This window comes from Solea solea, chromosome 8 (genome assembly GCF_958295425.1).
Source record: "Solea solea chromosome 8, fSolSol10.1, whole genome shotgun sequence".
NCBI classification, from domain to species: domain Eukaryota; kingdom Metazoa; phylum Chordata; class Actinopteri; order Pleuronectiformes; family Soleidae; genus Solea; species Solea solea.
In genome coordinates, this window is record NC_081141.1 from 352,971 (window position 1) to 367,781 (window position 14,811).

The 14,811-nt window shown below is 40.6% G+C and overlaps 3 protein-coding genes across 3 annotated transcripts in view; all 3 read left to right on the forward strand.

Moving 5' to 3' along the window:
• Positions 1-361: 361 nt before the first annotated feature.
• LOC131464336 (meiosis-specific nuclear structural protein 1-like) lies at positions 362-2,309 on the forward strand. Its single transcript, XM_058636768.1, has one exon. The coding sequence runs from the start codon at positions 522-524 to the stop codon at positions 2,013-2,015; it is 1,494 nt and encodes a 497-aa protein (XP_058492751.1). The 5' UTR covers positions 362-521; the 3' UTR covers positions 2,016-2,309.
• A 2,150-nt stretch (positions 2,310-4,459) lies between these two features.
• Positions 4,460-11,347, forward strand: ppp6c (protein phosphatase 6, catalytic subunit). Its single transcript, XM_058636972.1, has 7 exons — positions 4,460-4,619; positions 8,281-8,376; positions 8,634-8,699; positions 8,789-8,930; positions 9,015-9,094; positions 9,606-9,815; positions 10,528-11,347. The coding sequence occupies exons 1-7, from the start codon at positions 4,545-4,547 to the stop codon at positions 10,774-10,776; spliced, it is 918 nt and encodes a 305-aa protein (XP_058492955.1). The 5' UTR covers positions 4,460-4,544; the 3' UTR covers positions 10,777-11,347.
• Positions 11,348-12,421: 1,074 nt separating this feature from the next.
• LOC131464396 (multiple epidermal growth factor-like domains protein 9) overlaps positions 12,422-14,811 on the forward strand; it is a 16,947-nt gene continuing 14,557 nt past the window's right edge. Inside the window, exon 1 of the mRNA XM_058636850.1 lies at positions 12,422-12,941. Within this exon, the coding sequence (XP_058492833.1) occupies positions 12,539-12,941 (403 nt within the window). The 5' untranslated portion in view covers positions 12,422-12,538. The remainder of the gene's footprint in view (positions 12,942-14,811) is intronic.

Consider the following 14,811-nt stretch of genomic DNA (forward strand, 5'->3'; position numbering starts at 1 on the left):
ATGCCACCTATTATAATTAGTTTGGATAGCAACAGGTTCAGGTCTGCTGATTCTGCAACAATCAGCAGTTTCATAGCAGAATTCATAACCTTTGTTAAGTCCATTACAATATGCATTATCAAGATAAATATGTCATGTAAAATTGTCACATCAAACTTACTTTACTAATTCATTTGTGAAAGAAATGAGTTTTTCTACCAAAAATTCAAAACCTGCTCATTCATCTGCAGACACATGAACCATAACCTAGACTACGGCTGAAGAAGAACAGTGTGTGGACGCTGACTCATCATTGACACAAATTCTAAAGATGCATGAAAGGAAAGTGACAGGACACTTTCCTTTCATGATGCCCATTGATCTCCACCTGTCTATTTGAAGGCTATGTCAGGATTTTGGGATTTAGAGGAAAGCAGTCATGACCCATTACTGAAGCAGTTTGCTGTAAAACACCAAAGAAGCGACTCAGAGGAGTCACAGACGAGCAAAAGACGTACGAGGGATAATCACAATAATCAAAGATGAAACGTAACTGGAACTACGATGAGCAGAAGAGTTTCTGGAGTCAACCCCAGAGTGAGGACCTGAGTAGGCAGCAGGAGGTCAAGCGTTTGGAACGCAACCGGCTGCTGCTGGAGTATGATGAGGAGGAGGAAACCTGGGAGAAGAGGAGACATTTTCGACAGAGGCGGGCTGAGCAGAGGGAGCACGAAAGGGTGAGCACGCTCCTCAACGCAGAGGAGGACAGAAGGAACAGGGAGAAGCAACGCGAGCAAGATGAGAGGATGGCTAAAGCCATCGCACGCATTGAACTTGATAAGCAAGGAAAGGAGAAGAGGAGGCAACAAATCCGAGAGAACACCCTGGAGCTGCGAGATTTGAAGTCAAAACTGTTGGCTGCCTATGTGAACAAGGGGAGAGCTGAGCAGATGGCCGAGAGGGAAAACATGAGGCGTGAAGAGCAGTGCGAGGAGGCGGAGTTAGGACTAAAGATGCTGGACGAAAAACAACGAGAAGAAACGGAGCAGCAGAAACTAGAGCAGAAACGCCAGGTGGAGCGGGAGGAGTATCTCCAACTGCTGAAACAGCAGTTTGTGGAGAAGGATCACAGGAGACAGCAGGCATATGAGGAGTTTCTCAAAGAGAAGCAACAGGTGGACAACATAGTGAGGAAGATTTATGAGGAGTTTGAGATGGAGAGGAAGCAGAGACTGGAGAGGGTCAGAGCCACTCAGCAGGAAATAGAGAAATTTGAGAAGCAGCGTGAAGAGTGGAAACTCGTGGAGAAAGAGAGGATAAAGGCTGAGAACCGCCGCATCATAGAGTTTGTGGAGCAGAAGCAGGTCATGGAGGAGGACAGATTGGCTAAGGAAAAAGAGAAGGGTGAAGCCAAAGACCAGGCCTACCAATCCCTCTGTAGGACGATAGAAGAGGAGAAGCAGCAGCGTGAGGAGATGGAGCAACTCATGGAGGAAATTTACCTGGAGGAGAAGGAGGAAGCTTACAGGCAGAGGGAAATTGAAGAAATGGAGAAGAAAATGAGGCAGAGGCTGATGCTTCAGCAGGCCTGCCAGGAACTGACAGCTCTCAAAGAGTTGCAGAGGAAGGCACAGAAAGAAGAGGAGGAGGCCTTCAGGAGGATGATGATGGACAAGTTTGCGGAGGACGATCGGATTGAGCAGATGAACGCCCAGAGAAGACGCATGAAGGAACTGGAGCATAAACGTGCGGTGGAAAAGCTGGTGGAGGAAAGGAGGCAGGAGCGTCAGGCTGAAAGGGAGGCGGAGGCCAAAGAGGAAGAGATGGAGGAGGAGAAGGAGGCAGAGCTTAGACGCATGATTGAAGAAGAGAGACAGAAACTTCTTAAAAGCCACATTACAAAACTGTTAGGATACTTACCAAAGGGCTTGATCCGTGAAAGTGACCTGCAGCACTTTGACAAAGACTTTATAAACAATCTCAAATCAAAACAGGATGATGATATCTTCTTTATGGACCGCCAAAACACTATTTAAACCAGGGGTCTCAACTCAAATGACCTGTGGCCCAATGACTGTTTAATCTGCTCAGTTGGGAAAAGCAACAGTTGCGGTGGACGTTATGAGCTCAAAATGACATATCAATATGCCGTATTAATTCCTTTTTTTATATGTACTCTATTGCCTCGTGTGAGCTTTTCCGTCTTTTACTTCTTCATTATTCCGTACAGTCCACTGTGTTTGTTTTAAAGTGCTTTAAAAATGAAGTTGGATTGGATCATTTCAAAATATAAGTGATTGTTTTAATATACAACAATAAAAAAAACATATTTATGATGCAAAGTTAATCCATTCATTTTAAAATAAAAACATATAGAAATGACTTGTTACAACTTGATATTGTTTGGAGGGCCACATGAAATCGATTGGAGGGCCACATGTGGCCCCCGGGCCGCAACTTTGAGACCACTGATTTAAACAGTACTGAAATCCTTTAAAGCACAAATATAACATACACTTATATCATTCTCTGCATCTGAGTTCTCCGTGGGTTCACTTAGACTAAAAGTCCAAAGTCAGAAACAGCAAAGTAAATCAAGCAAGTCAAGCAAGTCAAGCAAGTCAGAGCAAAAATACAAACTGGGTCAGAGATCAACAGGCAGACACTAGGAAAAAGTGAGAGGAAACAAAGACACGAGCTGAGCATTGGTGTATTCCATTTGTAGTTGGAACTCAGAATCTTGGAGGTCATCAGACTCACAGCTCTTCCTGTAGAGGATAAAGCTGTAGAAAATGGATGGATGGGTCAAAGTTTGTTATTAGCTGGTATTGCTAACAGTGGCTAGCCCAAATACATTTGCATCCATGTTTTCTTTTGGACGTCTCCAATGTTTCACTAACATTTACATGTGTTGATCCTGGGGCTGCAAACGGAAGGAAGCGTAAACAATCTTATTTTGTTCGTTTTTTCATAAACACAGCATCAATTTGGGAAATGTCTTCATCCACACAAAAACCCCAAAACAACTCTAAACACTGCAGTACATATGCCAGGCCAGTACGTGGCACTGTAACACTGTTCTTAACAGTATCTGTTATAATGTAAACAATTACAGAGACAGAGCCAGAAGACTAAGGAAAGACAATAAATGTTATAATAAAGCGAACAGACCAAACAATCTCTAAACACAAGCAGAGGACGACCACATCAGTGAATACCAGTACAACAGACACCCTGAGTTCTGCCAAACACCTTTTCCATGTGACTAAAACCCAGCTGCAGAAAGAACATTCATGGACAGCTGTTATTCTCTATCATGACAACCTGAAGGTAAATGTGTCACATTAAATAAAGATGTGATCCAGGCCTCTGATCAGTCAGCTGAACCCTCGACAGCCATGGTTCTCAAACTGTGGTACGTGGTGGTACTTACTGTCCTACTGTATATACCAGGGTATGTGATCGGAGTTAAGGAATATTGACCATGAAACTAATAAGAAAATATAATAATAATAATTCGAGTCACTTTATCACTTGCTCCATCTTAATCTAATCTGGCTATACCAGTGTCTGAAGGATATATGAGCTGACTCTGCTCGGCTTATTTACACCACTGTATTTTAATGGTGTTGCTTCAAGAGCTCAGTATTTTCTCACGTACTTGGCATAAAGTTTGAGAACCACCACTCGATGGAACATTACTGACAAAATCACTTCTGTAAAAACCATAAAAATGAACACAATCTTCTGATTCGAAAGGTGAAACCTACAAAGTAGTACGAAAGTAAGTGGGAGACAAAGAGAACTCAGTCACTTGATTTATAACATCACAGAAATGTTTTCCTGAGGTGTTAGTGATCTCTGTCGCTGGTTTCAGCTAGAACATGTGTCAATTGTAAATTATGGTCCTATTTACAGGAAAATAGATGATAGAATGTATGATTGGATATCAGTGTGATTGACAGAAAACTCCTACACTACCCGATTCATTATGTTCTTTCTCTTCTCATCCTCTCATCTTCTCAGTCTCATTATTTATAAATCTCCTAAACTGCAATGCTGTCGTTTTATCATCTTTTTTTAATTATCCATTTATTATTTTATTTTCCCTTTTTGTTGGACAGTTATGTGATTAACAGAAGGACAGACATTCTGTGAATTAACAGAAGGTTGATCGTGCTCCTTCACATTGATCACATTGTTTTATAGCAGCATTTTTTGTTCAAAGTCATCAAAGTACAAAGTTACAAACAGACAGACAGACAGACAGAACTACAGACAGACAGACATGTGGACGTTCCTGGAATAATTTTTATTTATATTTATTTTTTATTTTTTTTTTTTAATTTGCTATTCTGACTTTTGTGATGTTTGTGTTTTTTTTTACTTTGCCTGTTGAAGTGCATTTTAAACCTGGGTTTTTATATCTACATTGATATCTCGATAAATGAAACAAATGGTGTAGTAGTAGTAGTTGGACGGCAGGTGGCAGTGTGGGATAGTGACACCTCCTTGATTGAAGTCTTGCAGGAAGTTGCGAATGAGGACCAGCTCGAGTCGGTACCATGGCGCCTCTGGACCTGGATAAATATGCAGAGATCGCCAAACAGTGTAAATACCTGCCAGAGAACGACCTCAAGGTAAATGTGGTTTCATCCAACTCATTTTGACGAAGATATGAGGTCATATTATCATAGCCATGTTAGCTCGTCGCCGTTTTACGTGACGTCTTTAGCCACCGTTAGCAACACTGGGTAGCTTCAGCTAGCTAGCTCGCTGATTTCATTCGTTCATTCAGGAAGTCAACACAGTTCATTAAATCCTGAGTTTGAGATCAGCCGAATACTAGAGCAGCACTATTGTGACATGGCACAGCAGCACGAACTGGCCTTTTTACACACTAATGTCCTGAATTAGCGTCACACACATTGAAACGCCAGAACTATGACTAGTCGTAATTCCATTTTGACACAATGACAGTGAAATATCTGGAGATGAAGTTTGACAACAGAAGATATTTAGAATTTGATCAATTAAATTATGACTTCGGTATATTCTGTGTTCAAAATATTTGTGACTGGTCACAATTCTAGTTAAATATATTGATAAGATTGTGACTAATTACACCTAATTGCAGATTTCTATAAAGATAGATACTGATCTTATTGATTTAGGGAAACTGAAGATAACTCATACTGGAAAAAAGAATAGTTTATTTGTAAATATTTGTTATGAAGTTTAACTCGGTAAATTCTAGAGATATTATATCCGTGTAAAGCATGACAACACACAGTTAATACATTCTAAAACATGAATATCTACTATTTATGACCTGTGTTACCATCCATCTTCTACTGCTTTATCCTCCACGTGAGGGTATGGATGGTTTTAAAATGCAGTTATTACCTCTCATTTCAGATAATAGCTGATGTATTTCTTTGGCTTTTAAATAGGGCTGCAACGATGAGGCGGGTAATAGATTACTAAATGAATTGCCAACTATTTAGAAAATCCATTAATCAGTTTGACTGTTGTTCTTTTCATAATTAAAGCAATTTCTCTGATTTGTCAGCTTCTTAAATGAGAATATTTTATGGCTTCTTAGCTCCATGGAACAAAGAAATCGTTAAAACCTAATAATGTAGTTTAGTGGACAAAGTAAGGTTTTTATTATCATTATTTGGAAGTTTAGGAAACATCCATCAACATCTTATGGTAGGGCTGAACGATTTTATATAAATATCTAATCACGATTGTTTTGACTGAAATTTCGATTGCTGCGCGATATGAGAGGGGATGGTCATTTTTACATAATTATTCTCATCTTCGTTTGAATAACAGATCTTTGAGAAACAGAATATGATGTGTTTTGGAGATAAGAAATATTGCTCTTGAGATTTGAAAATTGCCGTAGGCCATACTGCGATTTTGATTTCAAATAATTGTTCAGCCCTATTTTACCTGCCAAACGAGTACTTGATTGACTGAGAAAATAATTGGCAGATTAATCGATTGTGAAAATAATAGTGAGTTGCAGACCCACTTTTAAAGTTAAATGAAGGAAATTTGTGTTAGAAACAATTAAATTGCCTATAAATATGGTCAAAATTAAACAAGTGTTTAGTCAATCCCTGTATTTTTTAATGAATATATAATATTCAATTTTAGAATATTTAGTTTAATATGATGATTATCAATGCGACAGCCTTTAAAACCAGGAAGTCATCACGGATACCTTATCACAATATGAGGATATCCAAAAACTAAGATCACATCTTGTCTCATGTTATGATACCCACGTTCTACAATAGATTTAATATGTCTGTAATGACAAAAAAAAACCCATACGTATTGAATGGGAATGGTATTTGTCATTGGAAGAATGACATTGTGGATAACTGAAATGTTCATTTTAAATTTGTAAATCTGCAACACATATCCAGACTAGCTATTACATATTTGAATGACTTGCTATAGTGTCTAAACCAGTGGTGTGGTTAAGTTAATTGTTCCATTTGTGAGCTGAGCCACAAACACTTGTGCAGCTACTCCTCAAGTTTTTGGGGAGATATAGAAAAGTTTGTTTATAGTGAAACTGGTCACTCTGCAACAACTCATCACTGGGTTTATATGTCAAAGCAAGCCGTTTACTAGACGTGGGAAAACATCTAAATGTTACATTTATCCTGACCAAACATATGGGCTGGGCATTATGTAGATATTATAGCTATATAGGCTGTTGCATTGATAATCATCATATATTATATTGAATACATTAGTGAGGAATGAAATCCAGTGATTTTGAGGCAAAATAAAAACTTTACGTTACAAGGTAGGAGCTGCAATCACTTTTTGGTAAGTGAATGTACATGATATGGTTTGTATTTACATATTTAAAGTTATTCAAACCAGTAAAAAGGATTGTGTGTCTTGATTAGTTCTTGATTGTTCTGCTCACTTGTGCTGACCTGCTGCTAATGTTGTGAGTTTTGTGGCTAAATGTCGATGATGTTCCCGCTGATGTGTGCGATCTATAGTAAGAATTTCACTGTCGATACGAGTAAAAATGTGAGGAATATTTCTGGAACAGTTTCGACTTATGACTTAACAATCACAGCACACAGACGGGGACAAGCTTTCAAAGAGACATTAAAACTCCCATGATTTAGAGTTTCTGATTTTCCAGCCTGCACGCACCATTGTATTTGGGTCATCCTGATTCTGTACCAATACAAAGTTTTTCACATTAGATCTGGCACAATAAATACAGACAGAATAGTCAGATCATAGCGTAACGGGGCCGATACGCTACCACGCTGCCTCCATCATTCATTTCAATGGGTTATTTTGTGACTTTGGTGTTTGAAATCCTTTGTTCAATTTTGAAACTCAGTCAGCCCTAGACCAGTGGTTCTCAAACTTTTTATAACAAGTGCCATCCATCCATCTTCTACCGCTTTGTCCTTTATCCTCCACATGAGGGTTGCGGGGGTGCTGTGCCAATCTCACCTGTCACCTGTTCACCTGCTCACCTGCTCACCTGTCTCCTGCTCACCTGTCTCCTGCTCACCTGTCTCCTGCTCACCTGTCACCTGTCTCCTGTTCACCTGTCTCCTGCTCACCTGTCTCCTGCTCACCTGTCTCCTGCTCACCTGTCACCTGTCTCCTGCTCACCTGTCTCCTGCTCACCTGTCACCTGTCTCCTGTTCACCTGTCTCCTGCTCACCTGCCTCCTGTTCACCTGTTCACCTGTTCACCTGTTCACCTGTTTCCTGCTCACCTGTCTCCTGCTCACCTGTCTCCTGTTCACCTGTCTCCTGTTCACCTGTCTCCTGTTCACCTGTCTCCTGCTCACCTGTCTCCTGCTCACCCGTCACACCCGGGACACCACCTGAGAAAATATAAAACCATTATCACCAACACTAAAATACAGTGGTGTCAATAAGCCAAGCAAAGTCAGTCTCTCATCATCCTCCTCTTCCTCACTTCACACACTGCTGTAGTGAGATTAGATTAAGATGGACTGAGAGATAAGATGACTAATTATTATTATTTCATTTATCTATATTGTTTGTTATTAGTTGTTAGTATTTCTGATTTTTACCACCAGAGGAAGCTCGTGTACCACGTAATACATGTAATTGTCGTCACCCTCGTCACATCCAGAATATGAAGCTTGTGTGTTCTTTTTTTCTTTATGTCTGGTTTGTGTCTTGTGATAAAACAAAGTTGACAAAAAGAGTACAAATGTACAAAGTGAAGGTGTCACTTGTGTATCACATGTGTTCTTCATGTGAACAGAGGTTGTGTGACTACGTGTGCGATCTCCTGCTGGAGGAATCCAACGTCCAGCCCGTCTCTACTCCAGTAACAGTATGTGGGGACATACACGGACAGGTGAACACAGTACAATACAAACACTCATCATTTCATAATCAATGAATGTGTCGACTCATTGTTCAAAATGACCATAATGATTTCTTTTGTTATATGAAGGAAATAAACCAGAAGATATTCACTTTTAATTGTAATTGTTTTAAATTATAAAATGAGTTGACTATTGATTGATTTAGTAATAGATTAATAATCATTGCGACCCTAAAATCTATTGTTTACTCGGCTGTAAGCTCTGACCCTTTCTCTCTGTGTCTTAGTTCTACGATCTCTGTGAACTGTTTCGGACAGGCGGCCAGGTTCCAGACACAAATTACATATTTATGGTTTGTATACTGATTATTCTGAGCTCACACACACAATAATCTCTGTGAATGGTTTAGTGTGAACTGCTGTGCGTCTCTGTTGTATGCAGGGCGACTTTGTTGACCGAGGATACTACAGTCTGGAGACGTTCACCTACCTGCTGGTGCTGAAAGCCAAATGGCCCGACCGCATCACACTGCTGCGCGGGAACCACGAGAGCAGACAGATCACACAAGTTTACGGCTTCTATGGTGAAGTGACGCGTGAAGGAGGATGATATTCTTCATCAGACTTCATCATCACTAATGTACTCCCTCTCCCTGTTGGTCTTACAGATGAGTGTCAGACCAAGTATGGAAATGCAAACGCATGGCGTTACTGCACCAAAGTGTTTGACATGTTAACAGTTGCAGCTGTAAGTATTAATCTATCTTTTAATTCATCTATATGGCTCCTCCTGTGTGTCATGAAACCATGTTTTTAGACATGTGTATATAGTGTATATGTATGTGTATGTATGTGTGTATACTGTATATATATATTGAACTTATTGAAGATTTTTGTATTTAACTTGGCAATCTTCAATGTTTCTGACCAAAATGTCAGAAACATTTGACAAAATGTCAAATTATTTTCCGGTTTTTAGATACATTTTAAGAATTTAAATTGAAGAATATTAGAAATACTAATAACAAATAATACATTAAATAATAATTAGAGTCACCTTATCTCTCACTCCATCTTAATCTAACCTATATACTATATACTATATAATAATCAATCTGCGTCCTGTGAAAACAACAGGATTTGTGCACATTATCCAGAAGCTGTCTGTGCAGTTTAGTAATTGAGAGACGTTGGTTGCATTCACAGAGCGATGACGTGTAACTTGTGTTACTTGTGTAACTTGTGTTCTTCTCTTTCAGCTGATGGATGAACAGATCCTGTGTGTTCACGGCGGCCTCTCCCCAGACATCAAAACACTAGATCAGATTCGAACCATTGAGCGTAACCAGGAGATCCCTCACAAAGGAGCGTTTTGTGATCTGGTGTGGTCAGACCCTGAAGATGTGGACACCTGGGCCATCAGTCCCAGAGGAGCCGGCTGGCTCTTTGGTGCAAAGGTCACAAACGAGGTGAGAACAGTCACAATCATCACTGATATTCATACAAGTATTTCTGTGTAAAAGTACTTGTGTAATATTACTGTACATGCACCTGAGACATTTGGCTCTCCAAACAGCGTCGCATCCACTCTACTAAACTAACCAAACTATCCCTTTAAGTATGTTTTCATCTTTTAAGTCACAAAATGACACATGTGAAGTTACTGTTGGACGCAGCACTGATCAGTGAGTGGTGAGGATGCAGTTTACATTGTGAGCCGTCCTCTGTGTCTCAGGCTGGTTCTTATTGCAGGGGAACAGCAGGGGGCGCTCACAGCTTAGTCAGCAACTTTCTACCGATACAGTTATTAAGCCACTACAGTCATTTTTACACCGTCTTAAAGTATGAAGCTGTTTTACCACCTGCAGCCATTTCAGGCTTTTTTCAAAGACATAAATCTAAGGTCATCTGATCTGTGGTCGGCCTGAAAACGTGGGAAATGCAAACAGACTTTAAAACGAGCCAAAGAGAGGAAGTGAGGATCATACCTGACAGCTTCTATTAGGTTTGAACACCAAAGTAAAAACAGAAACCCCAGGACTGCATACATGTGCTGATTGCACACAGTACAGTCAGTGCTTCATAAACAACAAACTCAAAAATACAAAAATACTCAACTATCCCTTAAATGATTAATGCGTACATGGTGATGACGTTTCTCTGTCTTCTCTCTGATTGCAGTTCGTTCACATTAACAACCTGAAGCTGATCTGCCGGGCGCATCAGCTCGTCCACGAGGGCTACAAGTTCATGTTCGACGAGAAGCTGGTCACGGTGTGGTCGGCTCCCAACTACTGCTACCGCTGTGGCAACATCGCGTCCATCATGGTCTTCAAAGATGCCAACACACGAGAGCCCAAGCTGTTCCGAGCTGTGCCCGACTCCGAGAGAGTCATCCCACCCCGAACGACCACCCCGTATTTCCTGTAACATCGCAGCAGCAGCAGCAGCAGCAGCAGCAGCAGCAGCAGCAGCAGCAGCAGCACAGCCCTCGTTTAGTGCACAGATACTAACCAGGACAGTGTTCTATGTAAATTCTATATAGTGGAGCATTTTACAGTGCAGCCGACTGTAACTTAGCTTATTCCCAGTCTGTGCATATAAATCCATTCCTATGCATTTGAGCTCGTCACAGTGTCGTAAGTTAGCTCAGTAGCGTCGCTGTGCAGTTGAAATGTTTGGAAAACAAAAGTCAAAAATGATCCTAATCCCCCAAAATCTTACTTTGCAATGAAATTCCCTCTGCTCACAGTAAACGGTGTCATTTCATGTCCCAGTCATGTTGAGACTGTGTGTGAGATCATGAGCAGAGACTGCTGCGCACATGCATGATCTCACCACTTCACATGTGTACAAGTGAAAACTATAGCCGTTAGACGTTTCAGGATTTGTGATTCAGCCGTGAAATAATCCTCAGATTTTCAATACACTCTTGTAATTATTATTTTTCTGTGTGTCGCTCTTTTTAAATAAAGACATTTAAAAATGGTAGAAAGTCAAATGGCAGTCCTTGAGTCATTTCTACAGAGGTCAGTGTTGACCTTTGAACTTATTCTGCCATCATTTGATGAAAGGGAGGTCACGAAGAAACCATTCAAATTATTTTGTCAAATTTTCAGGATTCTTTAAATGTTAAAAGTTTGGATGAGTTTCCAAATAAAACTTGACAGATGTCATTACATATTGTGGCCACGAGAGGGGGATCAATACTCATGACACGCTGATTTATAAGGAAATCCATAAGTGAAGGTGGAGGAATATTATTATATTTATATTATATTTATCTCACAGGTAAACATAATATAATATATATAACATATAATAACAATAACAAGTGCTTCATTACAAAAATCCCTCCTCTCCTCACAGAACATCTGTGTTTCTTCACTGTTGATGAACTTCTTCTCTGTCCAGCGCTCAACATTCACAGAGGTTCTAATATTTACGTATATTTACATGTAGCCTCCTCCAGGTAACCTCCAGCTAACCTCCAGCTAACCTCCAGGTAAATTTAACGTTGCACTCATTGTAATGTAGTGACGTAATGATGGGCTTATACACTTGAAAAGGTCTGCATTATATTTAATTTGAATGATTTTCTTTAAATATTGTCTCATATAACGTAATGTATGTAATTCTCCATATTATATTGGAGAATGTTGAACATATGTCACACGATATTGTTTATTCTGTTAATATTTTGTCACTTGAGTGAAATTCACCGTCAATAAAAACAGGTGGATATTTGTAAACATGTTTATATAACTGCTGTACAGGTGTTGTTAGTTGTTTAAGTGAATGAATGAATGAATGCATGAATGAATGCGTGTTGTTGTATTTCTTCACATGAGCGACACGGATTTTTTATGATTTACAGCGTATTGTTTGTCCATGAGGGGGCGTCACCATGTATATGGGCGTTACCGCATCTGACGCAGCAGCCAATGAGCGAGCGCCGATCCACATTAGTGCTGATGTCCTATTGGCTGAAGCACGCGTCAGTCACGTGTAAAGTGACGTTCGGTTGCAGAGCAGGTGAAGAGTTGATGACTGAGCTTCACGCACACACGCACACGCACGCACGCACACACGCGCACGCACGCACATCCATGGTGGAGCCGCGCAGTCATTCAGGGAGAGACGGTCTGACAGAGACCAGCGCTGCGGCGTACATGGAGAGCTGAGGGCGGACATGAGCTTCACCTCCTCCATGATGTTCATATCTGCGCTGCTCACTCTTCTTCTCTATGTAGACACTGGATGTTCCCAAGCTGCGCCTCGCGTCAGCCGTTACGATGCGTCGCCCATCAGCAGGAAGCCCGGCTCGGCCGCCGACACCTGGGACACCTTCCTCACCGACATGCCTCCTCCTCCTGCTCTGCCCGGGAACAGGCCGCCGGGTGTCGGGCCTGTCGCCGGCCTCGCAGCAGCGTCGCCCGGGCCGAGCATCCTCCAGCCTCACTCTGGATTAACCTCCGCGGCCATTTCCAGATTATCCGCAGCTCGTAAACGGTCCGCGGTGTCCGTGGTTTCCCAGCGCTCAGTCAACGATGCCTGGGCTGCGGATCACACGGGAGACCCGGAGAACAGTCAAGGTGAGTGAGTGACTCTTCATTCGTCCATCTTTGATAAATAAATACAGTTGCACGAGGACGGAACCGCTGCATGTCTGTTTGTCATGTTTGTAATGTTTGAATGTGTAACACAAGCTGACGCTTTGACGCATTAACCACATTATTTACAACAATGGATGATGATGATGACGACGATGATGATGATGATGATGATGGTGCAGCACAGCAGTGTGAGCGCTGTTCACCTGAGTCTAACACAAGCCTTACAATGTTCATCTTATACATGTATGTTCTTTTATTGATGCTATATAACGCCATGTATGTGTGTGTCACATATGGAAGGTTGGAGGGGGCGGGGGCGGGGGCGGATCGGGGGGGGGGGGGGGGTGTGGGGGCGGGTTGATCCCTGTTGTTGTTCAGGGAATTTATCCAATCCCTCAGTTGCCATAGCATCCACACATCAGAGCCATGATGATGCTTTGTGTGCGTGCGTGTGTGTGTGTGTGTGTGCGTGCGTGTGCGTGCAGACTGAGGTCAGACATGTTTAGTCCACTGACACGCGCACAGAGAGGAATCCACAAACATCTTTAAATATCTGATTCTCCATTGTTTGTTTGCATCCAAGGCAGACAGACAGACAGACAGACAGACAGGCAGGCAGGCAGTGCCATGAATGAGCAAGGAGCTCCTCCTCTTCACACTGTGCACATATTCCCAGTGTTCCCAGTATCCACATGTGGACATGTTGTTTTTCCAGCACACATCTGTAATCTGTGTGTGTGTGTGTGTGTGTGTGTGTGTGTGTGTGTGTGTGATGAATTTGAATAGGGCTGGGTGATATGGGAAAAAAATCCTTTATTTATATATATATATATATATATATATATATATATATATATTTGTATTTTGTATAATCAATATTAAAATCCATATTTGTGTAAGTCTGGATATTTTCCTGCTATATTCCAATATAAAGCTGCTCACAGGTTGTTTCTCTGGACCCATGAAAAGCTAACCCTTAAGCTAACCCTAACCCAACATATTGTTGCAATACAATTTTTTAAAGTCAAGTCATTAAATAATAATAATACTAATAATTAAAGTCACTGTGAAAAGTCCACAGCTGTGTTTTAATGTTGGTGATGATGTTGTTACTGAGAGAGCTCAGTTTTTGTTATATAATGAAGACCTTTTCTGACAAATATGACAAATATCATTTGTTTTCATTTCAATGTTTACGTTGTTGTATCATTTAAAAAAGATGGAACATTACCACAGGAGATATTATCAAAATATTAAATAGTATGGCCTAATAAGTTGATGTGAAGTATTGTACGCTAAATTAGTGTATGATTATTACACTAATTGTTCTTTTTTTCTTCTTGTTTATCAATGAATCAAAGCAAAGTGGTCTTTGCTGGTCATCAGTCTGAGGTTTGACAAAACTAATCAACATTTTTCACTGTTTTCTGACATTTTTATGAAGTGATTGAGAAAATATTTGACAAATGAATTGATAATGTATCACGTTTAATGATTAATAAAGTAGTCATTAGTTGCAGCCCCAATAACAATCATTGTTTTATCAACGGGTCAAAGTTTAAACTAATCTAAACCACATTCAGTGATTTTTTTTTTGTGAGATTTTGAATGAATTTGACTGTTGATTTACAGCAGAAACATGAATGTGCAGGTGTTTGTGAGAAGTGATGACAGAGCTGTATGATCAGTGGTTTTCTGGGGCTGCTTCTGAAATTCCATCCGTGTTTACCTCATTGCAGAAATCATAGGGCCTTAAATGTCATAGCTAAAACATCTCCAATCTAATCCTTCATGAGGTTTGAAAATGGAACAGAAAGTAGGTTAATGATTGTGCTGCAGGGGCGGGGTC

Bases quoted from the DNA above. Each gene is read 5' to 3' on its own strand.
- LOC131464336 (XM_058636768.1), top strand. From the start codon at position 522: ATGAAACGTAACTGGAACTACGATGAGCAGAAGAGTTTCTGGAGTCAA.
- ppp6c (XM_058636972.1), top strand. From the start codon at position 4,545: ATGGCGCCTCTGGACCTGGATAAATATGCAGAGATCGCCAAACAGTGT. The intron at 4,620-8,280 runs GTAAATGTGGTT...TCATGTGAACAG, and splicing joins TGCCAGAGAACGACCTCAAG to AGGTTGTGTGACTACGTGTG. The intron at 8,377-8,633 runs GTGAACACAGTA...TCTGTGTCTTAG, and splicing joins GTGGGGACATACACGGACAG to TTCTACGATCTCTGTGAACT.